Source organism: Mya arenaria, chromosome 15 (genome assembly GCF_026914265.1).
Source record: "Mya arenaria isolate MELC-2E11 chromosome 15, ASM2691426v1".
Taxonomy (NCBI): domain Eukaryota; kingdom Metazoa; phylum Mollusca; class Bivalvia; order Myida; family Myidae; genus Mya; species Mya arenaria.
In genome coordinates, this window is record NC_069136.1 from 15136284 (window position 1) to 15164010 (window position 27727).

Here is a 27727-nt window from a genome sequence, read left to right on the forward strand (position 1 = left end):
CTTAGATCCAATTAAGATCAATATTGAAAACAAGCTGTTGTGGTAACAAAGTTTTCAAAACACTGTTAGCCTTGACCTTGACTTACTGACACCGAAAACAAAAGGGCTTATCTACTGGTTGCACCTCATGAATTGGAATTTTTGATTTGATTCTGGATCTATATGCAGTACAAATAACCCTAAGTGAATTTGGTATAGCCACAAGTTGAGTTTGGCTGAAATTTGATCGTAGCCTTATGATTTCCCCTAAAGTTGTTACATTGTCAAAAGTTTGTACAAATCACAGGGATTAATTTTCAAATAACTTGAATGTGTCCCTTGGACTCCAATATTTCTTATCCATGGGTCCTCTGAACAGAAACTGCAAGTCTCAGGTTTAGTGGCAAATCATCCTGTTGATGGACATGTTTAACAATAATTGTTTCACATGAAAATGACCTGGAATGTGATTAAAGAAAGATTAATACTGCGTTTAATATGTAACTATGTTCTCTTGTTAGAAAAAAAGTCCAGTTCAACTGGTTTTTATTTTGTAACAAACAAGGGGAATAATTCTATCAGACTTAGAAAACGGTAAAATTCTGTCACAGCAAATTGAGTTACCTCCCTTGGAATACTTGCCTGACCAGTTACCTGCATGACGTCATCAAGGTATATCCCAATCAAAAATGGGGATATCTCCATTAAAATAGTTATTAAATAATTTATCCTACATTTGTTTATTTAACGGTAATTAAATTATTAAGAAACTTTGTTTCGCTATAAGTAATCATACGGTTTAGACCGGAACTTTAAAGAGAACTCGCCATAATTGACAGGTGGGGTTTCTTAATTTACTTAATGACGTCATACGGAATCTCCCGATATGGTCTTTGGTGCATGAACGCTTGACAATTCTTCTGGGTGTGTCTCAAGTAAGAAGAGTTTCACCTGTTCAATTTTGGATTATTGTACACGGAATAAAAGCATGAATTAAAGAAACAAAACTTCAGGTAACATTTTAAAGGTGTGTTCTTTTAATCTTGAGAGTACCTTAGTAATTTAGATGATGTTTTCCGACATTTTTAGCTACTAAAAAAATGTACCCGCCTGTACTGTACAAATTTTGAAGGCTGTGTACTTTGAAGTTATCGATTTGGAACTAATGCATAAGACACAGAATATATTCAGCACGTTCACTGTGCTGTAGATGTCAATTAAGATATACATGTGTACATGTAATTAGGTGACAAGTTTTGTTTCAGTCTTCTGTCGTTTTGTAGTTAAACACATCGAGCATTAAGCTGCTAAATAATAGACTTACATAGCAAAAATGATATGTACATGTATGTGTAAGTAATTCTACCTTATGTACATGTACAACCTTATAATTATTATCAATATCAGCATATTTATAACAGAAAAAAATGTAGTAGAATACTGTAGATGTAACTCAACCTGTATTTTACTGATCATCCAGAGTTATCAAAATTATATATTTTTTATTTATTGAACTTGAAATATAATACTAGTTTTGACACATTTTTACAGGTAAGCATGGAGCATTTTCAAACATGCAGAGGTCAGAGATAACATGCTTAAGATAACATGCCTATATTAGGTTATATCCAACTACAAGGTTGGGGCGGTACAATTTGCAATAAAAATGTGTGAATGGGCTACTTCACAATAGATGTATATTGACATTTCACACTGGTTGTAAATTATTTATTGATGAACCAACTAAATAACAAACTGTTTGAGATCTATATCTTCAGTCTGACCATGAAATGAACCAAACAAATTATTTCTCCAGAAAATTGCTTTTTTATACAAGAAACTCGTTATTTTGCAATAAATCAATCATAGCCCAATCAATGAATCATTCATTTCGAAATCGTAAGGCAAAGTAAAGAAATTATTTAAGAAAATTCTTATAAGGTCATGTCAGTTCAAAAGCTCTAGCCTACAGAGCTAATATATTGTATTGTTCAGATGGTTGTTAAAGTCAACATCAATTTTAGTGGCATTGTTGTTAACTTTTAAATCTTGGTGGCAATGGAAGGGTGGCAATGGAAGTTTAATGGATTACACTTATGATCTGCAGTATTTCTTACAAAATTAAGATGACGGTTTCAGATGTTCTTGTCTTTTATAAATATCTGACCACATCATAAAAAATTTTACACTTAAAAAGTTAACAATAATCTTGTTGATCATGTTGTTAACTTAAAGCTCTGGACAATCAGCCCATTTTTATGTTTAATAACATGCATGTCTTGCCAACTTAAATTAAAACTTATATTTTCTTATCTTTATAGTTTACACCCCTCCCCATGACTCGCATGTTACAAAATGTTGAAGGTGTAATAATATGTAACGAAGCAAGGAGCATTTAAGTTTGACATGCAGAATGCATGCTTTATATTTCATAAAGTACAAATCAGCCTGTTATTGCGGTTGTTAAACACCATAATATGAGTAATAGACACACAAAAAAAGAATTTTTATATGCCGGTGAATTGAAGTGTGACATCTTTTTACAGAGATCAAAACAACTGCTTACAGATTAAAACAAATGGTGTGTAGGCAAACACATTCTTGGTTTTCTGAAATGTGAACAAAAAATCATTAATTGTAACTTAATTCTTAATATAAAAATCCATCATTCTAGTAGTACATATATATATATGTATGTATGTGTCTGTATCATATTTTTTCCAATTGTTTTGGTAAACGATGTGCTGTCATTAAACAGTGTAAGACATTGATGTCCGCTTCTTTGCTAAGATTATTTTTAACTAAATTTACATACCCAGTATGAAGGCATATTATGCTAAAACATTTTGAAAAAAGAGTAAAAAACATAACTTATGTTTGTGTGATTTTATTTATTATTATATTATTTCTTCAAGTAGTCACATGTTTGATGAACATATAAGAACATTAGTATGCTCTTGTCTGACCATCTGTGTCAAGTATTGTGCAGGTGAACATAAAGATCCATATGGCCGTGAGATTGCCATTGATCAAGACGGGTCGTCATCAATTATTCAACTCTTCTCAGATTTCGTCCTGTTTGATTTTGTTTTCTAGAAAAAACAAAGGTTCATACTTTATATAGCTTTATAATTGAATACATGTATATACCTGGGAGATGCATCATGTTTTAATAAAACAGTATGAATACAGTTTCTTTGATCAGTTTTGGGGGGTGGGGTTTTGTCGCATTGCCATAATATTTGTTTTGATTTTTCTTGTGGCTTCATGATTTCTTGGAATATATAAATTGTTGGATCTTCCAAACAATTCTTTCTCTGTACTTAAGCATGATGGTTGAATTCATTTTCAAACCGGGATGGCAGTATTTTCCAAAATATGCTATGTTTAACTTTCATATTGATCAACTTTACTTTTATCCTTCATGAGAGGACTTTTATATAATAATAATCGAGTGATATATATTTGACAAATACTGAAAATTAAATAATTTTATTTGATGTTTCTTACATGTGTACTGATACCCATTTTCAGTACCGCGCCCGGGTAGAGATAAACTATATACGTAAGTATTTATTTGGAAATCTATAAGAAAATTATCTGCCAGATTTGATTAATTTTCATATAAACCTCCAAATAAACATTTCAACTAGCTATATAATACTTAAAAAGCTGTAAAAATGAAGAAAACTCCTCAGATCTGCTAAAATGTGAAAATTACATGACAACACAAACTTTGATGATATGAACATTGTTTTCTACAATTGATTTGTATAGATACATTAATGTAATTGCTTTCCTTTTATTTGATAAAATCTGTCACAATTTTATGTCGCAAACTCCCACAGTCGTTTTCGTGACTGATCATTTGGTGGTGTGCAAGTGGATCATTTTTTGTCTTATTTACGAAGCATGACATCTAACAAAACCTCAATATAAAATGACATGAAACAAATTTGATGAACTTAAATTGACAAGCATCATTATGTATAAGGCATGATATAATACCGGAAGAAAGGAAAGGCAGCTCTTAATTTTCTCTGCTCCCTGAGGATGAAGAAACAATTACTTTATTAAGCTTATTCAGGTTACAACTTTGTCCACCGACCATTCAGATTTCTACGTAACTTGGCACAAAAGTTCATACTAGGCCTGATGGAATCTAATGTAAAGAATTTAATTCAGCACAAATGTTTAGTCATTTCACTTGGAGACATAAGGTCAAGGGGAAACTTAGTGTCATTCGGTCAGATTTCATGATTCAGATGTTTATACTTGAAGCCACATTAGGATTTCAAAGTAATTTACCGGTGGGGGGATAGATCTCAGACACGAGGGAGGGGATAGATCTCAACACAGGAGTTTATCTCTGACAACCAAAATTTTTGCTAAAAATGTTTGCATGATGAGCTATCAAGTGCTCTTATTTAAAATTTAATCAGGTTTTTGTGATGTGTCATTGTTCAGAAAAAGTTACACTTTTGTCATTTAATTTGAGCAATTTGTTATGTATGCAACAAACAATTAAGGTACGTCATTTGTCACGGAACATCAAGTTACAACATGGTTATAAAAGAGCCATATATTCTGCTGAACTCAACAATATTTTTTAATGACTATTATCTAATGCTCGAAATATTGTTGATATTTAAATTTTCAGCAGAAAAAAAATATTATGAGGACATTTTCTGAAAACGTTGGACACCTTACTTAACTGTCAAACTAGAATTTGACCCCGTTTATGACCATCTTTTTCAAAACCATAGGAAAGTTTAATTTCTAATTTTGTATGTTTTTAAAAAGAGCTGATGTTTATCAAATTTAATGTACTGTTTAGAAAGAAATATCGGTTATCTCAACAGGTCAGAGGAAGGTATTTATATTCTAAAAAAAAACGCGTCAAAAAGTGTGCGAGATGCCGTAGGCTAAATATACAGTCGGGCTAGATATTCTTGAAAAAAAAGGGGGGGGGGGTAAAATCATTACCATTACTATCATTGTGATTATCATTACTAGACCTTTCAATTTTTTCTAAAGACACTAAAGACATAACATTTTTATTTTTTATCCGTCTGTTGCGAATAACATCTGGAAATACCACCATGTATGTACATAAACTATCATTATATGTGTATGCAAATGATTTTGTAATTACATGGATTGCTGTATGTATTACAATGCTAATTACTGGTGTAATATTACATGGAATTCCACAACATTTTGCTGAATGACAAATTTAAGGATTTGTTACTAAGGAAGTGTTACTTGGTAAGAAAAAAATACATGAATTTAAATCTTATTTAAACAAGACTGTATTATTTTGAAACTCATTGCATGTCGATAAGAAAAACTGTGTGTACTTAATGATAAAGACACGGCTGAGGCCTGCTACGGACTTCCGTGATCATCAGTTCTGTACTTTATTACAATTTCAAAAAGTTGCGCTATATTGAACCAGATTTCGGGAATGTAAAAATATTTTGTGGTTTAATTAAAGACTGGAAAATTAAAATTACCAGGGAAGCTTAGTGATGTTTGAATTTTGGTAAGAAATTATATGATAATGATTTGTTTTAATGTTTTAGTTATCAAGGTGAGATTCAAATACAACAACAACAGCCATCGAAGGAGCTTGCTCATGTTTTGGGAAAAAAAAATTATTTATGCTATTTGCACCTGAAAGCACTATTATTATTACTGTTTTACTCTTTGATACCGAAATTGCAGAAAAAATGCAATTAAAATATGAAAAAACAACCGGTCTTTAGTGGGGAGTGAACCAACACTAGTATAGTTATTTAGAAAACTGACAACATATCTGATCGCCCACAAAAGCTTTTATATAAGCTGAGGGATAATCTAACCTTTAAGCCTTTTGTTGAAAAGTATTACTAACGCTTATTTTCAAAATTGTGGACTTCAATGACAATATTTGAGCATTATGTTAACATTTGTTGAAGGGTTCCAGTCTTCAGTATCTTAGTTTTATCACTCCTAATGATTAGCCACAGTTTATTTCATTCATAAGCATTAAGTCTCTTTAAGGTATCTGAAGTACAGCATTATAAACATTTGATGCCTTGTGACGTCGGGGTTCCATGTTATTCTGGTATCAATGGAAAGGGTTTAATGTGTAGCGGCAGATTTTGTAAATATAATAAAGTATTAAGCGATTAAAATATTGCAAACATGCTGTTTTGGCATGGATTGAAAAATCAGTCATTTCATTTCCGATATCAGTTGTAATAAGAACAAAAATACAAACTGCCATTGCGTTATCTGTAATGCATTTTTGGTCAACTATTTTTTCATATCTTTAATCAGTAAGCAATCAAAGAATGCCAGAGTTATATCGGGTCACCAATAAGGCATCAAAATTTAACACTACGGCCAATGGCAAAATAATTTAAAAATCTTATTTGAACATCAAAAACCACAATAAATACAAAAAAATTAACAGTATTTTGTTCTGTCATGGTAATCAATGCTGTTGTTTTTTTCATAAATTTTTGTGATAATAAACATTATAGAAACAAGTGGACGCTTAAAGGCAAATTTATAGAAGAAAAATCTGAATATGTAAATATGTCTTTAACATTTTTTTTACACATTTTAATTAAGTTGTTAAATTCACTTGCTAATTGAATATTTTGTATTCATAGGTGGCAGTCTCAGTCAGAGATGGGGAATTTTTTCACCTTCTCTGACTGATATAGGTTGTAGGGTTAACGCAGTGGTTAGCACATTCGCTTCTCACCTAGGCTTCCCCAGTACGATTCCCGGTCTTGGCACTTGTGAGTTTGGTTTGTGGTCACCAAGCTTGACAAGTGGGTTTGCTTCTGTGGTTAGAACAGTTCCCTTTCCCCCACAACACAATACCACACTCTCACGTAACAATTATGTTTGTTCCAACAAGAGTAATTAATATAATGTTTTAATAACTTGTTTCACAATCGTTGCAAATACATAAGTTTAAACCTAAACGTAAACTTACTCAGATATAAGCACCTCTGACTGTATCAAGATGTAGATACATGTATAGACCATATTTAATTTGGGCGTTGCAATACTTGTTTTCACTTTGAAGGAGTGATAAAATTGTTTTAAATCTACCCTTATCTGGATGTATAAAATCTAAGATATTTGACATACAGTAGCTACAGTGAACGGTTATCAGCCGTCTTTTTAACTTCATAGGGTCAATAAATTCTTCAGATAATTTTCCTGCTATCGAAATCTGATATGTGAATGGGTTTTGTTTCTCCAATGATATTCACTGGTTGCTTATTTACTTCCTTTTAAATGCATGAATTAAAACTTTGCCATTGCATGATCATCAGTTTTAATGAAAATGTTCTTCAATGACTTATATTATAATGACCTTTGTTTCACATTATATATTGAGTTTGTTATGCCCCAGTCAATTGTAGCTACGGCCCCCCTTAGGTCAGAGGGTATACCGGGGATAGTAGGGGAAATGGGCCATGTTTTTACCTTCCAAGTGACCGCGCAGTGCCGGATGAATGCAGTGATTTTGTTTTCGCTCCAAAAATAGAGGGGAATGGGCCTTGCATACCTAAGGTCCCTGGGGTGCGGGGGCATTTAGTGGGGATTTTACCAGAAGTTCGTCCCAACAGGGCAGGGATTTTACCCGGGCTCGGCTGGACCTTAAGTCAAAGTCCCCGCTATTTCCCAGACCTTTGGGGGCCGTGGTTACAATTGACTGGTGCATTACATTTACCTTTCTCTTTGGTTCGTAGTATTCAAGGGAGCTTTTAAAGGACAAGTTTTTGTTTATACCATCCTTAAAAGCAGGAAATGAACATGTTGACTGATATTTCAACAGATTTTAACACATATTCAACTGTCCCATTTATGTGAAAGTATTATGCACCAGTCAATTGGAACCAAGGCCCCTCCAGGTAGCCGGGGAAATGGGCCATGTTTTTACCTTTTAGGTGTCCCCGTAGTGCCGGGTGAATGCGGTGGTTTTGTCTTCGCGCAAAATATAGTGGGGATGGGCCTTACCTAGGGTCCCTGTGGTGCGGGGGCATTTGGTGGGAATTTAACCATCAGTGAGGGGATTTTACCCGGGGTTGGCTGGACCAAAAGTCAAAGTCCCCGCTATTCCCCGGACCTGGGGGGAGGCCGTTGTTACAATTGACTGGTGCATTACTTGGCATTGAAATGCCAAAATAAAACAATTAAGAGACTCCAAAATAAGTCTAAAGAAAGACGGACCTCCCCCAATTTGTAAAAGAATTCTTGTGCATTAAAATATGCCCTTGTTTTAGGTAGGCATAAGTAAAACATTCTTATTAAATTTTTACATAAGCATAGAATAGGGGTTCAACAACTTAATTTATGTCAAGTTTTACCCATAACGCTTTACTGATTGAAAGAGATTATTTTTGATGTACAAGTTCAGTATCTGGAACACTATGATTATCGGTGAAAAGCAGTACTAAGTCTGATATCGGAAAAAAGACATCTATACAGGTTTAATGGGTTAGGCCTAAAAAATGGTTGGGAATACCTTAAATCCTATACCTACGAAATTGGAAATTGGCAACGACTCTCCCGTTTTTATAGTCAGTTGGTGAAAAAAAAATGAGTGTGTTTCAATATGTAGTTTAAAAAAATTTTTATACAGAAGATATCGTTCTTATAGATAAAGACTAATATTTTGTTTTTAAATGAATAAAAAGCCCACCTACCCTACCTGTTTTTGAAAAGGATGTAACCCTGATCAAACCATTAGTGTTGCTTAACAAGTTTGAAAATAATTAAGTTGTTATTAATCTTTAAATAGCAGTTTATTAAAGCCCACAATGGCCTGAAAGCTTCAGAAGTATTAAGAATTGTCACGTTGATATAGATACCGGTCGTCAAGTGCAGTAACTTTTCCGAATAGTCTCCCAGTTGCAATAATTATATCTCGCGGAGGCGGGCATTATTAAAACACAATTTGTCACAAAATGACGTAATTTTCTCCCAGTTTGGACTTAAAGGTCCTTTTCAGAAAATAGCTAGAAAACCAATGTGCTCATAAACCATTAGGGTATCTTTATTACAATGCTTTTCAAGACATGTATTAAACTTAACATACTGCACAGTGTACTGTTCCAAGACAATACACCAATCCAATCTTTAACAAATAATTTCATATGAACCAATTCTGTGACCAGTCTGGGGGATTTCATCACTTTCAGTGACAACTTAAGCTTCAATTCACTTGTTTTATGTGACAAAGGCACTTACTTCAACTTTCCATGTTGTCATGCAGTGTCACACAGATTAGATTACTTCCAAGATATATATGATAGTATCTTCTTGGTGTTACTCATTGTTTTAATCATTCTACTCTATCAGTCTATGTAATTTGAATCCCAGCAATTGTTTATAAAAAAAAATGTATTTGTTTGTTTTAATGGCTTAATTTTAGGTGTATAGATTCATGAAACATATTGTTTAAACAAAGTTAACTTTAAAATATTATGTACCTGACACTTTACAGTATGATATTAACAATTGTGTTATGGTTAAAGCTTGTTTAAGTATGTCACAATAACTTAACAAAAATAAATGGTTTGATGTGACACATTCAGTTGCAAAACCGTTTATTTTGTGTAGGTACATACTAACAGTTACCTTTTACTTTTTAGTGGTCTACATTTTATTGTGTAAACTACTTACTACATGGGCCAGCCACTGTTTATATCTATCGTTTCACCTGATTTAAAACCATAAAGGCTGTCTGCTGATTTACTGAAATAAATGCATTGGAAATACTGCCTAATCTCATTGGACAAAATCGAATGTCAACCACTAAACAAGTTCATTTTTCAATGCATCTTTATTTACCAGGTATATGTACAATATGTGCACTGCTATTATTCATTCTGTCATGAATGTATGACATGAGTTACCTGAATAAACTTGAAAATTGAAACTTTCAGGTTAAGTGTTATGTTTATTCCTGAGTAAATTATAAATTGTTAACACAGTAAAATAGTAAAAACCATAAACGAAATTAATTTTCCTTATTTCTTTTTATGTAAACTGCAGAAAAAAGGTTTTGGGAACAACAAATCATAAATTTGGGGACTTTTGAAATAATCAATGTATGAATATAAAATAATTCAGGAAGTGAAAATTCCAATAGTAATTTGCCAAATTACCCACAACACTAGCACTAGAATTGTCCAATTAGGAATGGGTCAAGATATCTGACCTGTATGCTGTCCTGGAAAATTATATATACAGGTGTCCAAAGATAATCTTCTATTTGTTTATAAATTCTTTTTCATTTTACAAGGATTATGAAGAATTTTCAATTTAATTACTGATAAGACCCTCTCATTGGCACGATGTTGGGCAAAAGTGTGGTCTTGTGTTTAGGGGGGAACCAGAAAACCTGCCTGTCCGGTTTGATGAGGTTACCACCAACCAAATTCACATGTGCTCTGAGGTCAGGAATCAAAAACAGGTCGCCTTGCTGAGAAGCAAGTGCTCTAACTTGCTGCGCTATAATGATCCTCATGTTTGTTTTTATGTTCCGGATATAAATGGTGGTGATCTCAATCTAAAAGCATCAGTTTTAGGAGTCATTATTATACTCACATTTAATCAACACAGTTGCCTTATCAATGTGACCCTGTTATAGTTATTACAGAATTTTATTGATTATACTGGTCGGTATGACACTGTTTAGAGTGAAGACAAACATTGCAGTGTATCAGAAAGAAAAAAACTTGTCTCTATTTTGTAACTATTATAACCAAACTTACATGCCCCAATGCCGGGAACCTGAGAGTGGCTAGATAAATATGTGTCTCATGTTAAATTGACAAGATGTCTCCAGAATTTCATGAATACATTTTAATCAAGTACTTTTGTATGAAGATGGATAGTAACTACAGTTGAAGCCCAATGCCTTGATATACCAGGGACAGGCCAAAATACATCGAGCCTCGAGTATATCGAGCCTAGCGGGAATGCTTACAAAGGGTTAATCAAAATTGGTCCTTTACATCAAGTTCCAGCCACAGAGGAAAACGAGACAAGCGATATCGAGCCAATGGGTTTCGACTGTAAATGAAAAATCATAATTCAGTATTTGTTCAAGACTAATTTGACTACTAATTTGAATGTCACTTTGGGCTTACATGACCGATCTTAGATAACCTAAATTTGAAGTCAGATTGGCTGTTCTGATATGGTTGATGATGCATACAGATTTCTATTTGTGATATTTCAGAAAATACTGACAAACTGCTTTAATTGAGTGTTAAAACGAATTCAGCAGGCAAGTGATAAATGGCTGTTTAAACATGGCTGATAAAAAATGTGCATAACTTTGCTATGTAATTGTAGTCTGATAACATTATTTGTCACTTCTAACAGTTGAAGATTGAGAAATAATTGACACAGGTATATAAAAAATTGATTTACATTTATGCGTGCAATTGCATATTTGTAACATTGACTTCATCAAGCATGGAAATGAAATGTTGATATTACATGGGCTTAATAAGCCTTCTTTTTACGATCATCATCTTGCTCTTAAAGCACGCGCGAAATAATTATTATTTAGTGCTTTATAACATGATATATTGTCATTAGTGATTCAAAATCTGTGAACATCTGATGGTAAAGGTTAGAATAATTAATTTGTAACAGTTGAGGTTATTAATTGTCAAACTGTCATCACCGTAAACAAATTAACATGTCAACAAATGTTTCTATTGCTGATTTTGCTGCCAGACTTTTATGATGGTTGAGTTTTGATCCTTTGCGCACCAGTCAATTGTAACCATGCCCCCCCCCCCCCCCCCCCGACCCAGGGTATAGCAGTGAATTTGACTTTTGGTCCAGCCTAACTCGGGTAAAATCCCCGTCGTGTTGGGACAAACTGCTTGTAAAATCTCCGCCAAATGCCCCTGCAACCTTGGATACCTAGGTAAGGCCAATTCCCCACTATTTTCGGCGTGAAAACAAAACCACCACATTCACTTGGCACAGCGGGGCCACCTTGAAGGTATATTAACACGGCCCATTTCCCCCGATATCCCTCAGTGGGATACCCCTGGATCTGGGGATGGGGCCGTGGTTACAATTGACTGGTGCATTATTAAATGCCAAAAAGAGGTAAAATGAAGTGAAGCATTGCTCTTAATTGAAGATAAAAAATCTATATTTTTTTCTGTTATGTTTTCAGACTGACATCCAACTGGCTTTGAGACACCCCTTCAACAACTGAACATGGTCATTTTAGGAAAGGTAAGTCAATTAGGATTAGTGTTTGCCCTCATGTCTCCACTATTGAGATTTCCGGACAGACTCTGATTGAATTATTAAGAAAACATTGAAAAAAGTTTTGTAAATAATTGTTAGTATATGGGTTATTAAATTAATAGCATGAGTTCAGGAAAATTAAATGGCTCTGAGGCAGAGACATTCAAATCAACACTCCTAGAGTTGGTTTTTAATCCTGCTTCATGGAATAATATGATGTTGACCAGTGGCTTAATCAAATGCCAAATTATATAATGGTTACAAAGCAAAAGTAAAAACCAACATTGGCAACTTTTTTGGTTTTTAAACCTCCCTGCATGTGATATACTGACATTGGGTACATTTGCTAAAAGCTGTTCACACTAAAGTGTTCTATATGTAAAGAACAAATCCTACACAAAAGCTCTTTGTAGTCTCCTGTTTCTTGAATTTTGCACCCCTCGCTGAGGTAATGAGTGCTTTTTTGATTCAGGTCGCAAATAATTATTGAATTGAAAATCTGCATCTGAAATGCACTGCAAAAATTTTAACTTCCTGGAGGGAGGGGCTTAACATTTCCTTTTCTTATTCTATTGGTCAACTTAATTTAATTTTAACAAAAAGCACTTTCAGGGTGTTCCTAATATATTCAGGTAAAGAGTGCTCTATGTGCCCGCCCTGTACTCGTAAATAGTCTGTCTGCATGTTACACAACTCTCGCCCATGATCTCTTAAGATATCACAGCTCTGAAACTAAATAATGCATTGTATAATCAATAACATTTGCTGGTATTCACCTTATTAGGGTGTTTTGATTTGTTTTTGTTATGCCTTAAGACTGGTTTTTGTCTTTACGTACAAATCAATCATAAATAAGACAAGCAATGATCATTTTATAACCCATGTGTTCGTAAACAATGAATCCACCCACAGCTGTTGTTTAGTTGACAAACTTTTATACAGGGACGAAAAGGCAATCTATTGATCATTAAGTACATTATAATAACTCCATTGCCCATTGTCTTAGTTAATCATGTTGAGTGCTAAAAATAGATGAGGAAAAAAACATGCCCCCCACTTGGATATTTTTTTCTTTCTTTAATCACTGTTCATTGATGAATCAACAATGATTATTCTTTTGAATTACCTGGCCTGAATCCTTATCCTTAAGTGATTTCCATAAAAGCCCGGAAATTAAACTTAAGCTGTCATGCACTCACCGTGAATTCAGGGCTTGTGAGCTCGTGCTAAAATATCCCACTCAGTTAATAGTCTTCAAAGTTAGACTTTTGGATGAACACCAGATTGGTGATTATATTAGCCTGGTTCCTTACACTATATAAGTGCTTGGAATTAACAAAAATCAACAGTGCATGCTTCATAAAATGCAGAACTTTAGCGAGCCCGGAAAGCTTTTTACATTAGTGCAGGGCTTGTTGACTAATGTTATAATTTAAAACACTGACCGTTGCTTCATTATACATTCAATTGACTGTTAAGTATGATTTGCGGCAGCTTGAAGCTCCAAAATGTTAAAAAAATGTCTATTTTAAAGTTTTGGGGGGTGGAGGGAGGGTGTGTCTTGGACTCTTAAGTGACATGTTGCGTGGAGAAAACGGTTAGTACATTTATGCTTGATGGTGGACTATTCCACGATCAGGACAACCGAAGTATGTCAATAAAACCTTAAGTGCCACTTTTCTAAAGGTCTTGATTGTTTATTGCCTTCTTTTAACTACCAATGCAAAGTTGCATAGAATACTGAATTAGCGAATTTGATAAGTTTGACTCCAAAACTTAAGATATAATCCAGAGGTAAATACCGACTTGAGTCTCAAATGTTGCCTGAACGTTGTAATATGATGAAATATAGTTACAATGTAACATTCCTATATATGAAAATGAAACAGTGTCATTATGTGAAAATCTTTGCATTTTATTAATATGGCTTTGAGTGAAAATGTGGGAGAATTGTTGAAAAACTTTGGAGATTTATAATTGATGTGAGATTCAATTGTGAAAATATAATGTATCAATCATTTATTATGTTTGAATAAAAACATATGGGAAATTTGTTGAAAAGAATTACAAAAAAAAAATCCAAATCATTGTTCAGGAATTAACTTGTAACCATCATTTGTGAGCTAATTTGAAGGGATAATCTTTTGTGACTAAATATGTATAGGTCAATGAAGGTTTTGGTACAGGTAAGCACATATAATTTTGTTGTATCAAATTCAAATTTTTTAGCCTTTTTTTTTTTAAAGATCTTGCAGTTTTATATTGCATGTTCATTTTTGGAAAATTGACAAACTATCATTTTATTAAACAGAATCTTTAACTTAATCTGGCTATTGGAAGACTTGATTGAAAGCTTAGACATTTCATGCAATTTCAGTGAAAATACTTGAAATTCTACTTTTGAAATGGTAGACTTAGAGTATATTTACAGAGCTATAATTGAAGTCAGTCACAGATGACATTATATACAAAACTAACACTGACTTGGTGGAAATTAGTTTAATATGACACTTAAATAGTACATAATTTGCCTCGTTTAATTATTGATGAATTAGTTTTTTATTACCAATTACTGTTTATAGATTACATAGTCGTCATTTATTGATTTATTGACCTGTCTGGTTCAAGTGGTCAAAACATCCATAATGATTGACAATTGGGGTGAACCTGTAATATTCTAATTATTGAATGATCATTCATACCGTATGTATAGGTTATTTTTATTTGAAGGTCTTTATGGAAATCATAAACTTTCATGTCCTAAGCGCAGTTGGGCAAATGTTTCATTTTCATAAAGACCTCCAAATAAAATATAACGTGTAATATATAAATTATGTGACTGAGTCGAACCCCACTGGCTTGAACTCCCTTGGCTCGAATTCCTCGTTGGCTTGAACTCCCTTGGCTCGAATTCCTCGTTGGCTTGAACTCCCTTGGCTCGAATTCCTCGTTGGCTTGAACTCCCTTGGCTCGAATTCCTCGTTGGCTTGAACTCCCTTGGCTCGAATTCCTCATTGGCTTGAACTCCCTTGGCTCGAATTCCTCATTGGCTTGAACTCCCTTGGCTCGAATTCCTCATTGGCTTGAACTCCCTTGGCTTGAATTCCTCATTGGCTTGAACTCCCTTGGCTCGAATTCCTCATTGGCTTGAACTCCCTTGGCTCGAATTCCTCATTGGCTTGAACTCGCTTGGCTCGAATTCCTCATTGGCTTGAACTCCCTTGGCTCGAATTCCTCATTGGCTTGAACTCCCTTGGCTCGAATTCCTCATTGGCTTGAACTCCCTTGGCTCGAATTCCTCGTTGGCTTGAACTCCCTTGGCTCGAATTCCTCATTGGCCTGAACTCCCTTGGCTCGAATTCCTCATTGGCTTGAACTAGATGTTAAGAACCGATTTCTTTATACTGAAGGTAAATATTCTTGCTTGGCTCGATTTTTATGAGGCTCAAGGTATTTTGCTGGTCCCTCACAGGGAGTTCAAGCCAGCAGGGTTCTGGGGTGCGTTTCAATAAAGATTTTTATCGTAAATTGAAATTATCTTAGTGTCATAGTTTCATTATTTTAATACATATTTGAGTGAATTGAACTCGAGTCAGCATTGAAAATGAACACCAAATTGAGTAAATAAAAATAATTGATGTACATGTATCGTTAATCTTTATACAGGTTTAAGAGAATTGAAGTTACGACTAAAATCCTTTATTGAAACAGCCCCCAGCTGTATAAAACTGTTCAGTGTTAAGAAAGTCTCTTGTATAATTAAAACAGAGCAACAAGAGTATATATTTAAACAATTGAGGCTAATATGAACCTTCATGGTCTTAAAGCACAGAATTTCAATGGTAATAAAATACTGTAATATTATTTCGAAATTGAAATTTCATATTCATTACCAAGTCTCAAGTTTTAGGAAGGAGTAATTTTAAGTGACAGTGTCTCCAGTTTTTTTTTAAAAGGAGAGGAAGATAAGTGAACCATTCATCGATACACGATACCACCATACTTTTCACCCAAGTTCGGGCGTTTTAGGATGAGCCTAGTTTGCACAAGTATAAAAGCAAAAAGTTGCATCTTTTTTTTAACCCAATTCTCGCATCTTTTGCATAATCATTAATGTACCGGGTACTTCTTTTAAAAAGAAATACAATTTCATCAGCTGATAAAACTTTTTCTGTGTAAAGACGTATGAAGTTTTGAAAGGGAGGACATAATTTAACTATCTTCCAAATAATGGTTGAGTGCATCTGAATAGCGAAAACAACTTAATTTTCACCATGATTATCACAATGTTATATAAAAGGGAGACTGTAGAAAGATTTATTATGAATGAATAACCATATTTGGAGTATATTTAAAGGTCTTTACATGTTGATGAACTGGAAAGATTTTCTACTGTCAGTTATTTTTCTCTGTATAGACTTATAAGTAATGGTTAGTGATTGTTAGTAATTTTTTATATGTACTTATCAAAATAAATGGTCTGATGCAGTGCAGTCGCATAACTATTTATTTAGTGTAAATTGCATTCTTACCATCTTTAGTTTTTTTAGTGGTCTACATTATTTCATGTAAACTACCCATTTACTGGGCCAGCCACGGTTCATATCTGCCACTTGACCTGATTAAAATCAAGAACAGCTGACTGCTGCTTTACTGAAAAACTTGAGAAATACTCATTGGACAAAATATTTTGTTGACCTGGATGGTGTCTTGAAAATTACAAATTTAGATTGTACACGCATAAATTAATTTGATTGTAAATCAATTATGTACTTCCTATTTAAAATTACACAGAAGCTTTCAAATTATGTTTTTGAATGTAATGCAACCACTAACATTAAACAACAATTATTTTATCATTAAAGTATTCCAAAATGTGTATATATATAATTATAAATATGTTATGTGCTATTCATAGATTTTATAAAGTATGTACATGTATGTTATACCTCCATACTTTTATTTCAGTAAACGTTTTAAATGTATACCTTATCTCAATAAGAAGCCCTTTAACTATAAGTTTATTTACATTTTATGTGTGCTTAAACTCCGACCAAAGCTGAAGTTACTTTTGAGATTTTGTCCTACCATTGAATGAAAACATTGTTGAAAATGGTTTGACTCTCAAATCAGCTCGGCCTTTTGATTCAAAACCAAGATAAAATTGACAAAAAATTAGAATGTATATAATATTACATCTTAACGATATAAGGGTTCATACCAATGCCATCTTGTAAACAGCAATGGTGGGATTTAAATTTAGTGTTTGATTAGGTGTCTGCCTCTCACCAAAGATGTCATTGGTTTAATCCCAACCAGGATGAGAGTGTTATATTGGTTGAGGTGTCTAGCTCTCACCCAAGAGGTCATGGGTTCAATCCCAACCAGGATAAGTGTGTTCTATTGGTTTAGGTGTCTGCCTCTCACCCAAGAGGTCATGAGTTCAATCTCAACCAGGATAAGTGTGTTCTATTGGTTAAGGTGTCTGCCTCTCACCCAAGAGGTCATGGGTTCAATCTCAACCAGGATAAGTGTGTTCTATTGGTTAAGGTGTCTGCCTCTCACCCAAGAGGTCATGGGTTCAATCTCAACCAGGATAAGTGTGTTCTATTGGTTAAGGTGTCTGCCTCTCACCCAAGAGGTCATGGGTTCAATCACAACCAGGATAAGTGTGTTCTATTGGTTTAGGTGTCTGCCTCTCACCCAAGAGGTCATGAGTTCAATCACAACCAGGGTGAGTGTGTTCTATTGGTTAAGGTGTCTGACTCTCACCCAAGAGGTCATGGGTTCAATCTCAACCAGGGTGAGTGTGTTCTATTGGTTAAGGTGTCTGCCTCTCACCCAAGAGGTCATGGGTTCAATCTCAACCAGGATAAGTGTGTTCTATTGGTTAAGGTGTCTGCCTCTCACCCAAGAGGTCATGAGTTCAATCACAACCAGGGTGAGTGTGTTTTATTGGTTAAGGTGTCTGACTCTCACCCAAGAGGTCATGAGTGCAATCCCAACCAGGATGAGAGTGTTATATTGGTTAAGGTGTCTAGCTCTCACCCAAGAGGTCATGGGTTCAATCCCAACCAGGATAAGTGTGTTCTATTGGTTTAGGTGTCTGCCTCTCACCCAAGAGGTCATGAGTTTAATCTCAACCAGGATAAGTTTGTTCTATTGGTTAAGGTGTCTGCCTCTCACCCAAGAGGTCATGGGTTCAATCTCAACCAGGATAAGTGTGTTCTATTGGTTAAGGTGTCTGCCTCTCACCCAAGAGGTCATGAGTTCAATCTCAACCAGGATAAGTGTGTTCTATTGGTTAAGGTGTCTGCCTCTCACCCAAGAGGTCATGGGTTCAATCACAACCAGGATAAGTGTGTTCTATTGGTTTAGGTGTCTGCCTCTCACCCAAGAGGTCATGAGTTCAATCACAAGCAGGGTGAGTGTGTTCTATTGGTTAAGGTGTCTGACTCTCACCCAAGAGGTCATGGGTTCAATCACAAGCAGGGTGAGTGTGTTCTATTGGTTTAGGTGTCTGCCTCTCACCCAAGAGGTCATGGGTTCAATCTCAACCAGGATAAGTGTGTTCTATTGGTTAAGGTGTCTGCCTCTCACCCAAGAGGTCATGAGTTCAATCTCAACCAGGGTGAGTGTGTTCTATTGGTTAAGGTGTCTGCCTCTCACCCAAGAGGTCATGAGTGCAATCCCAACCAGGATGAGAGTGTTATATTGGTTAAGGTGTCTAGCTCTCACCCAAGAGGTCATGAGTTCAATCCCAACCAGGAGGAGAGTGTTATATTGGTTAAGGTGTCTGACTCTCACCCAAGAGGTCATGAGTGCAATCCCAACCAGGATGAGAGTGTTATATTGGTTAAGGTGTCTAGCTCTCACCCAAGAGGTCATGAGTTCAATCCCAACCAGGAGGAGAGTGTTATATTGGTTAAGGTGTCTGACTCTCACCCAAGAGGTCATGAGTTCAATCCCAACCAGGATGAGAGTGATATATTGGTTAAGGTGTCTGCCTCTCACCCAAGAGGTCATGAGTTCAATCGCAACCAGGATGAGAGTGTTATATTGGTTAAGGTGTCTGACTCTCACCCAAAAGGTCATGAGTGCAATCCCAACCAGGATGAGAGTGTTATATTGGTTAAGGTGTCTAGCTCTCACCCAAGAGGTCATGAGTTCAATCCCAACCAGGAGGAGAGTGTTATATTGGTTAAGGTGTCTGACTCTCACCCAAGAAGTCATGAGTTCAATCCCAACCAGGATGAGAGTGATATATTGGTTAAGGTGTCTGCCTCTCACCCAAGAGGTCATGAGTTCAATCCCAACCAGGATGAGAGTGTTATATTGGTTAAGGTGTCTAGCTCTCACCCAAGAGGTCATGGGTTCAATCTCAACCAGGAGGAGAGTGTTATATTGGTTAAGGTGTCTAGCTCTCACCCAAGAGGTCATGGGTTCAATCCCAACCAGGATGAGAGTGTTATATTGGTTAAGGTGTCTAGCTCTCACCCAAGAGGTCATGGGTTCAATCCCAACCAGGAGGAGAGTGTTATATTGGTTAAGGTGTCTAGCTCTCACCCAAGAGGTCATGGGTTCAATCTCAACCAGGAGGAGAGTGTTATATTGGTTAAGGTGTCTAGCTCTCACCCAAGAGGTCATGGGTTCAATCTCAACCAGGAGGAGAGTGTTATATTGGTTAAGGTGTCTGACTCTCACCCAAGAGGTCATGGGTTCAATCTCAACCAGGGTGAGAGTGTTATATTGGTTAAGGTGTCTAGCTCTCACCCAAGAGGTCATGAGTTCAATCCCAACCAGGAGGAGAGTGTTATATTGGTTAAGGTGTCTGCCTCTCACCCAAGAGGTCATGAGTTCAATCCCAACCAGGATGAGAGTGATATATTGGTTAAGGTGTCTGCCTCTCACCCAAGAGGTCATGAGTTCAATCCCAACCAGGATGAGAGTGTTATATTGGTTAAGGTGTCTGCCTCTCACCCAAGAGGTCATGGGTTCAATCTCAACCAGGATGAGAGTGTTATATTGGTTAAGGTGTCTAGCTCTCACCCAAGAGGTCATGGGTTCAATCCCAACCAGGATGAGAGTGTTATATTGGTTAAGGTGTCTGCCTCTCACCCAAGAGGTCATGAGTTCAATCGCAACCAGGATAAGTGTGTTATATTGGTTAAGGTGTCTAGCTCTCACCCAAGTGGCTATGAGGGTCCGAGTCCCACCATGGAGTTGCACATTCACTTGGAGTGAGTTGGCCTGTATAAATAGTACACTGTGTTATTGGTTTCTACCCAGGAAAATAACTTTATAATGTGATTCATATCGGCTTGTTACAAGCTAGCTGTCTTAACAATCAATCTAAAAAATATGGTATGAGTCTATTCAATGATTTATTTTGTAGCGCAATTATTCCCCAGTCTTATCTTTATTGGTTTCCTAAGGACCCTTTTCTCTTAAACTTGTGCATCAACAGGATGCAAAGTTTTTGAAGAGATATATGTGCTTAAAACTATGCTAATTTTTGACTATCAGGTTTTGGCCCAGGACCCAAGGGTCTGAGTAGAAGGAACTCATTAAAGAAATAAAACAATCATAGTATTTACTTGACCAGAAACATGCATGATTTTAGCCTCACTCGGGTTAAGTTAATGGGGTACGTTCAGAGCCTTTCAAAAATGTCTTCCCAATAAATTTTAAATAAACTAGTTTAATTTAAAACTGAAATGTTGACAGAGAATTAAATGATGCATTTCTTTCTTTATAATAGGTGTATATAAACAGCATGAAAGGGTGTAAAACTCATGACTTAAGTAATAGCTAGAACATAAATTTATTATTATGTTAATAAAGTTCTAAATGATTATGAAGGGCGGTGCAAGTGAGCCCTTCTTAGTCATTTAGATTTTACATTATTTGTTCAAACTGACTTAGAGTGACTAAGGTGTTTTCTACATGCAGGAAAATTATGATGTCGATCTTGTCTGCTGTAAAGATGATGCAAATTCTTAGGGATTTACATAGTACTTTATATTACTTAAATTGAAGGCCAGAAGAGGATTTCATTGGCTAAAATTATAGGTTATAATCTAAATCTTGCATATTTACCTTATCGCATATATATAAACAAATCTGAAATTACATATGTGCATTTAAAATGCCGAAACTGTAACGAAAGAAATGTTTGCAAGCTCTGTATTGTTTTGAATACATATCTGTTACTGTTTAACATACAATAGAACAGCGTAATGTCATTGTTTGGTCAACTGAAGTATTAGTAATATCGGGTAGGTGTATGGAATGTCATTCAATGAAAACCAGTTTATAGTTCATATATAGGGAACTACTATATTTGAACATTTAAATAAAGTATGAAAAGAATGCTTTTAATGTTGACTTTTGAAGGTCAATAGTGTACTTTAAATATAAGAATAATATTGTAATTAGTACTTTTCAAACAGTCTTTAGTTTAATTTTAAAATCATTTTATAACGATTGTGAAACAAGATTATAACGATTGTGAAACAAGATATTACAACATTATATTCATCACTCTTATTGGCATGATTTTATGCGAAGGTGTCACGTCTTGTTATATATTATATATAATATAGTCCTTGATATATTATGTGGTGTATATTATGCCTATATTTGAAAAAAATATATATTTTTAATCATTTCTATGAGCTATTTGTTAGCAAATCTTTCATGCAGCAATTTAAATATCATCCCCAAGATAATTAACATATGTTTATTTCTGCATTAAATGTTGCAACATTCAAAGTTAAGCTTTTAAACATCAGATTATTTCAACCTTGGTAAAGGTCATTTTAATCTCAGACAGTTACATCACAAACAGTAGGAAGTATGTTGAAATTAATATAAATTGACTGAAAATATTTCAAAAGAATGTATATTTTAAGCACCTTAAATAGCCTGCTTTGGGCATGATCGCGACACCCAGCAATTTTTAAGATTGAGATTATTATCTGCTGTTAAAGCCCGTGTAATAAATTGAGAGAGGTGGAAGGAAAATGGTGCTAAACAGTCCTCTTCATAATTTATAATGTCACTTAGAACATTAAAGGGACATAATATAGCTTGATGCAAAAACATTTTGTAAATTTAATGCAATATTATGTTTGACCCATTTTACTAAAGCAATCAAAACAAACAAAAGCATATGATTTGTCTACAGATAATAAATATTAGTAATACTTTGGCGCTTTTTAAACTGGTGAATTTGAAGCCAAGTTAGCTATTAATTGAAAATCCATTTATATTAAAAGGCTAATATATTTTTTATTATAATTGAATTTTATTTTAAATATATTTTTTGCATCAACCTATTTTGTGGTCCTTTAAGCTTGCTTCAGCCCTGGAATTATATAACATTGCCGTAAAGAGCTAAGACTGTTAAATAACATCTGAAGTTTGGATGACATACAATATAATGTATTAATTCAATCAATTAGTTATTATTTTATGATCGAGGTGCTAAAATGATTGACTTGTGTGATATTTTAAGTATGAAATATATTTTATGATTTCCGGGCTTCAAGTACAAGTCTGTTGTAACCAAATATGGAAATAGAAATTGTTACAACGGTCCTCACTGATAAACCCTCCAATTGCTGTGTAAACAGCTGATATTGTTTCATTCAATTCATTGTAATTTAATTGTACTAATAAATAACAAATATTTATTGTATATTTTCTTTTGCCTGTCAAACTGCATTATGTATGCTAGTTAAGTGTTCAAGCCATAAGTAAGACATCAGTTTTGGCATTATTATTGCTCGACTGCATATACCACACAAAATAATGAGTGAGTTATCATTTGTTTAGCCTGGGGTGTCCACTGTACAAATAATGTATTTTATATGAAAATGAAACCAATGTGACAGTGTTAAAAGTGTAGATTCGGTGGCCGATAGCAAATATTTTTCCCAATAAATATTGTGTTAAACAGGTATTTTAGTGTTTGATGAAAAATAAATTCAGTATCCAGCTGACTTCAATCCAATTCTTGGACATTAATTAAAAAACAAAAACATGAGAAAATATTGAATTTTGAGTTTGAGTGTCAATAGCTGACTTAATATTGAAAAGAACTGTATAAAAGAATATTTATGACTAAAAAATAAAAGCCAGTTTTAACTATTGTTTTGTTTTTTGTTTGATTTTTCATATTAATATACTACTGGTAAATTCGGCATATGTAACAGGATATTTGTTGAATTTTGGTGTAATATCAACATTTATTTCACTGAGTCAGTAGTTCTAGTGAACTAATTTTTTATCTTACACCAAACTTCGTCAGAATTTAAAAATGCTAAAATTATAAAAAAAGTCAATTTAATTAGTATTGATTGGAAAATCATGTGGTGTCATAACGCCATGAAGTAATCTTGGCAACGTCATTTAAAAAATTATCAACGGAGCACTCGTAGAGTGAAGTTGCTTTCAGTTTGTTGTTTAATGCAATATTGGAACCAACATCCATCATTATAAAGAGCAGTGAAAATATCAAGATGATTTTCATTGCAGCAGTGAAAATATCATGATATATTGAAGCATATGAGAATCATTTTATAAAATTATGAACTTTCTCATGATAATTGGCCATAAAATGGTTTGGTTAGGGTTACATCCTTTTCAAAAAGAGGTAGGCTAGGTAGGCTTTATTTATTTTTATTTTTTTATTAGGCTTTATATTAGAATGTAATTGTCATCATTGAGAATGGTGTTAATGCAAGTTTCTGTATCCAAAGGTTTAAAACTACATATATATTAAAGCACTCAAAAGAAAAAAAAAGATAATTATTTTTTTTACCAACTGACTTTTAAAATGGTTGGGTCAGGGCCTATTTTGTAGGTAGGGTCAGGTAACCCAAACCAACTGTTGTTTTTTAGGCCTACATAATAAATTATCAGTCATCAGCATATTAGATTTGAACCCAGACGTTCCTCAGTCACCTTTATTTGGCTAACATGTAACCTGCCGAGTTCAGTTAACTAAACAGTTTGAACAAACCAGGCAAACATTTCACTGCTGATTTTAATCAGGCGTACACATTGATAACAGATAGATGAAAGAGCATGAAACTAGATAACAATAGGACAAAAAATTGCTTAAAATATGACGGATTATTTTTTCATCATTTTATATAACAAAAATGAGTCGCAAATGATATGTAGCTACATAATTATTAAAGCACTGTACCAAAATTGATTGACAGTGATTCCTTCCATTATGCATCTATACGTATTTGAGTGGTAACACATATAATAAGCGCTATCCTAGCTGTATTAAAGTCTTTTAAAAGTCTTATACGGATTGGGAATGATTTTGAAGTATGGGTGTCAGGGGCAGATCCAGGATTTGCATTAACTAAGAGACGTAACCTTTTGCCTGCGACCCTCTCTCAGAGTGAAATTTATTTGGATTAAAGTGTTGGCAGAATAGTTTGGGGGTACTCGCAATTCCTGGACCTATGGTCATCAAACTTGGGCCTGACCAGTTAATGTCCCCTATTGATTTTGGGGGTCAAAGGTCAAGGTTACAGTGACCTTGAATGCGAAAAGGTTGTCCTAGTGATAACTTCTTAATGCTCGCACCATTGGCCCTCAAACTTGACTTGGAGGTTGGGCCTGACCAGTAGATGACCTCTATTGATTTAAGGGGTCAAAGGTCAAGTTCACAGTGACCTTGAAGGCAAAAATCTAGTCTGTATGATTACTCAACAATGCCTGCACCCATGGCCCTCAAACTTGACATTTAGGTTGGGGGTGACCAGCAGAAGTCCATTATGGATTTTGAGTCCATAGAGTCCAAGGTCAAGGTCACAACTCATATAGGTCATTAAAATTTACGTCATATTTACTTATTCCCTGCTGTTTAAGGGATACATTTTTATATGTTAATATCAGACTGAGTCATCATCTGAACATGATTAAAAACTGTACCTACTATCCTCACACTTTAAATGGTCATAATCTTAAGACTGCTTCAAAGGGATCCAATGTGAATGACAAATCAGCTGTCATTTCAGTACATGCATATTTATGCCCCCACAAAGTGGCGGCATATAGGGTTGCCCTTGTCCGTACGTACGTCTGTCTGTACGTACGTACGTCCCGAAGATTGTTTCCGATCTAATTCTTGAAAACCGTTTGTCCAATCCTCACCAAACTTTAAACACATGTTTGTGACCATAATATCTTGATCAAGTTCGATAGCCATGGAAATCGCTTTAGTCATTTAGGAGTTACGGCCCTTTTTTGCCAAAAATACTTCAAAAATATATGTTTCCAATCTAATTCTTGAAAACTGTTTGTCCAATCCTCACCAAACTTTAAACACATGTTTGTGACCATAATATCTTGATCAAGTTCGATAGTCATGGAAATCGCTTTAGTCATTTAGGAGTTACGGCCCTTTTTTGCCAAAAATACTTCAAAAATATATGTTTCCAATCTAATTCTTGAAAAGTATGTGTCCAATGTGGATCCAACAAGTTTTTTCCTGCCTGAATGGCGCCATATAACCTATACAGTCTTGAGATGCCGTAAAACCCAACTCAACTCAACTTATCCTATATGTGCAGATTATCCTGAATAATCATTATGGCTTATTTTCTGTGACAAAAAATCGAAGTGGGGGCATCCGTGTCCTATGGACACATTTCTAGTTCATTCAATGGTCCAAATATTCCTGACAACATGGCGCCTAGGGGATGGGGGCATAATGTTTGAAAAACATCATGAACAATTTTTTTGACCACTAGTATGATCTTGTTGATCAAAGTTCTGTTATATTTAGGACACCTTTTAAACCCTTTTTTCTGTAATAAAGGTATGACAGAAATTTCTCTTGCAGTTATAATAGGTTTTAAAAGTACATGTATTGTGAAGTGAAAAATAGCGTTTCTCTATCTTGATGGAATGACAGTCACTTCTTGTTATTGACTCTGATAACTTTACAAAATGACTGCTCTTGTCAAATTTTCAAAAAAAATAGGTCAAGGGTATTTTGTGAGTAGGTTATGAAAGGTCAAACAAACTATTAATTAATTAAATAAATTATAAATAAAATATATTAGTATAGTCTGAATGAAATTAATACATAGAGTGCATCTGTTTCTAGGGTGACCATGTGTGGCTGGAGCCAAAGACAAAGGGCGAGTTCACCGTGTCAATCGGAGCCGTCGTCCAGGCATCCGAACATGGGCGGATACGGGTTCTCGACGACGACGGCAAGGAACACTGGATCGACTCAAAAACACAGATACGGCACATGAACGTATCATCGCAGAACCATATAGAAGACATGATCTTGCTTGGTGACCTAAATGAGGCAGGAATCCTTCGAAACTTGTTCATGCGATATAAACAAAACTTAATTTATGTAAGTAATTTTACTTATAATTATACTTGTTCCATGTTGGTATGAGATTTTACAAATATCAGCTACTCTTTTATACAAACGACTATGTTGTCAGTTACATTTCTTTAAGAATAAATACTAAATTGCAGAAGATACTAATAATTTTGAATCGTAATGAATACTTATTTAAAATGTAAATATAAGTATTGATCACACTTTTTCATGTGTTTATGGCAGTAGGGCAAGAGAGCAAATGACCAAGAAGCGCACCGGAATTTGCTCACATGCCCTACTGCGTTCATACAGTATAAACAAAAGTAAAAATGCAATTGATACTTATACGATAACAAGTATGCACAGCTTAACATGCTATAACTATGATAGGGATAAATTACAAAATGCCATTCACTTACACTGCACGCTATTAACTGACAGTTACAGTCTTTGACAACATGTTACAAAACAGTTACTTCGCCAACTACCCGCGTGGTTGAAACTACACTCTAGCATTGAAGCAATTGTGTATAATTTCAACAACCCTGGTTGTTGCTGCAGTAATTATTCTTTATATAAATTATATAAATCTTTTGTAAATTATTGTTCATTAAATGTAAAGATTCTTACACGCAGTTGGATTTACAAGTCTGCTTAACAGGATGCACTGATTTCCATCAAGGTGCACTTGCATCATATATCATACGAGTTAAGCTACTATGGCTCTTCCTTGTTAATAGGTGTTCATTTCAGCTTTCATTGTTGTTACTCCAAAATGTAATTAATTTTAAACCTAACTTGTCATTGCTGACACTGTTTGAGAGGGGTGCACTGTGATTTCACAATGGTATGCTGGCTCCATTCTTCTTTGTTAAGAACTGAAATAGAGGATAAACTTTTCCTAGGTTAAAAAATACTACTATCTTTTTGTTGTATTTAAGGATTGCCTGTATATGTTCATGATTATGAATGCAGGAGAGCATGTGAGCAATTCCATGAAGAGCTCTACCGTTTCTCGGGATGTTGACAAGGATGCTCTCCTGCTTTCAACAATACAGCAATAGAACATGCGAAAAA

The 27727-nt window shown here is 34.7% G+C and overlaps 1 protein-coding gene across 8 annotated transcripts in view; it reads left to right on the plus strand.

Moving 5' to 3' along the window:
• The first annotated feature begins 860 nt into the window (after positions 1-860).
• Positions 861-27727, plus strand: part of LOC128218882 (myosin-VIIa-like) — a 69638-nt gene continuing 42771 nt past the window's right edge. For 5 of the 8 annotated variants that reach the window (XM_052926627.1, XM_052926631.1, XM_052926633.1 and 2 more), the window contains exons 1-3: positions 861-992; positions 12200-12261; positions 26417-26677. In XM_052926627.1, the coding sequence (XP_052782587.1) occupies positions 12244-12261; positions 26417-26677 (279 nt within the window). In that variant the 5' untranslated portion in view covers positions 861-992; positions 12200-12243. Of the gene's footprint in view, positions 1007-3513; positions 3545-5307; positions 5525-12199; positions 12262-26416; positions 26678-27727 lie in introns of those variants that run through there. The other 3 variants (XM_052926629.1, XM_052926628.1, XM_052926630.1) reach the window with 3 other exon arrangements.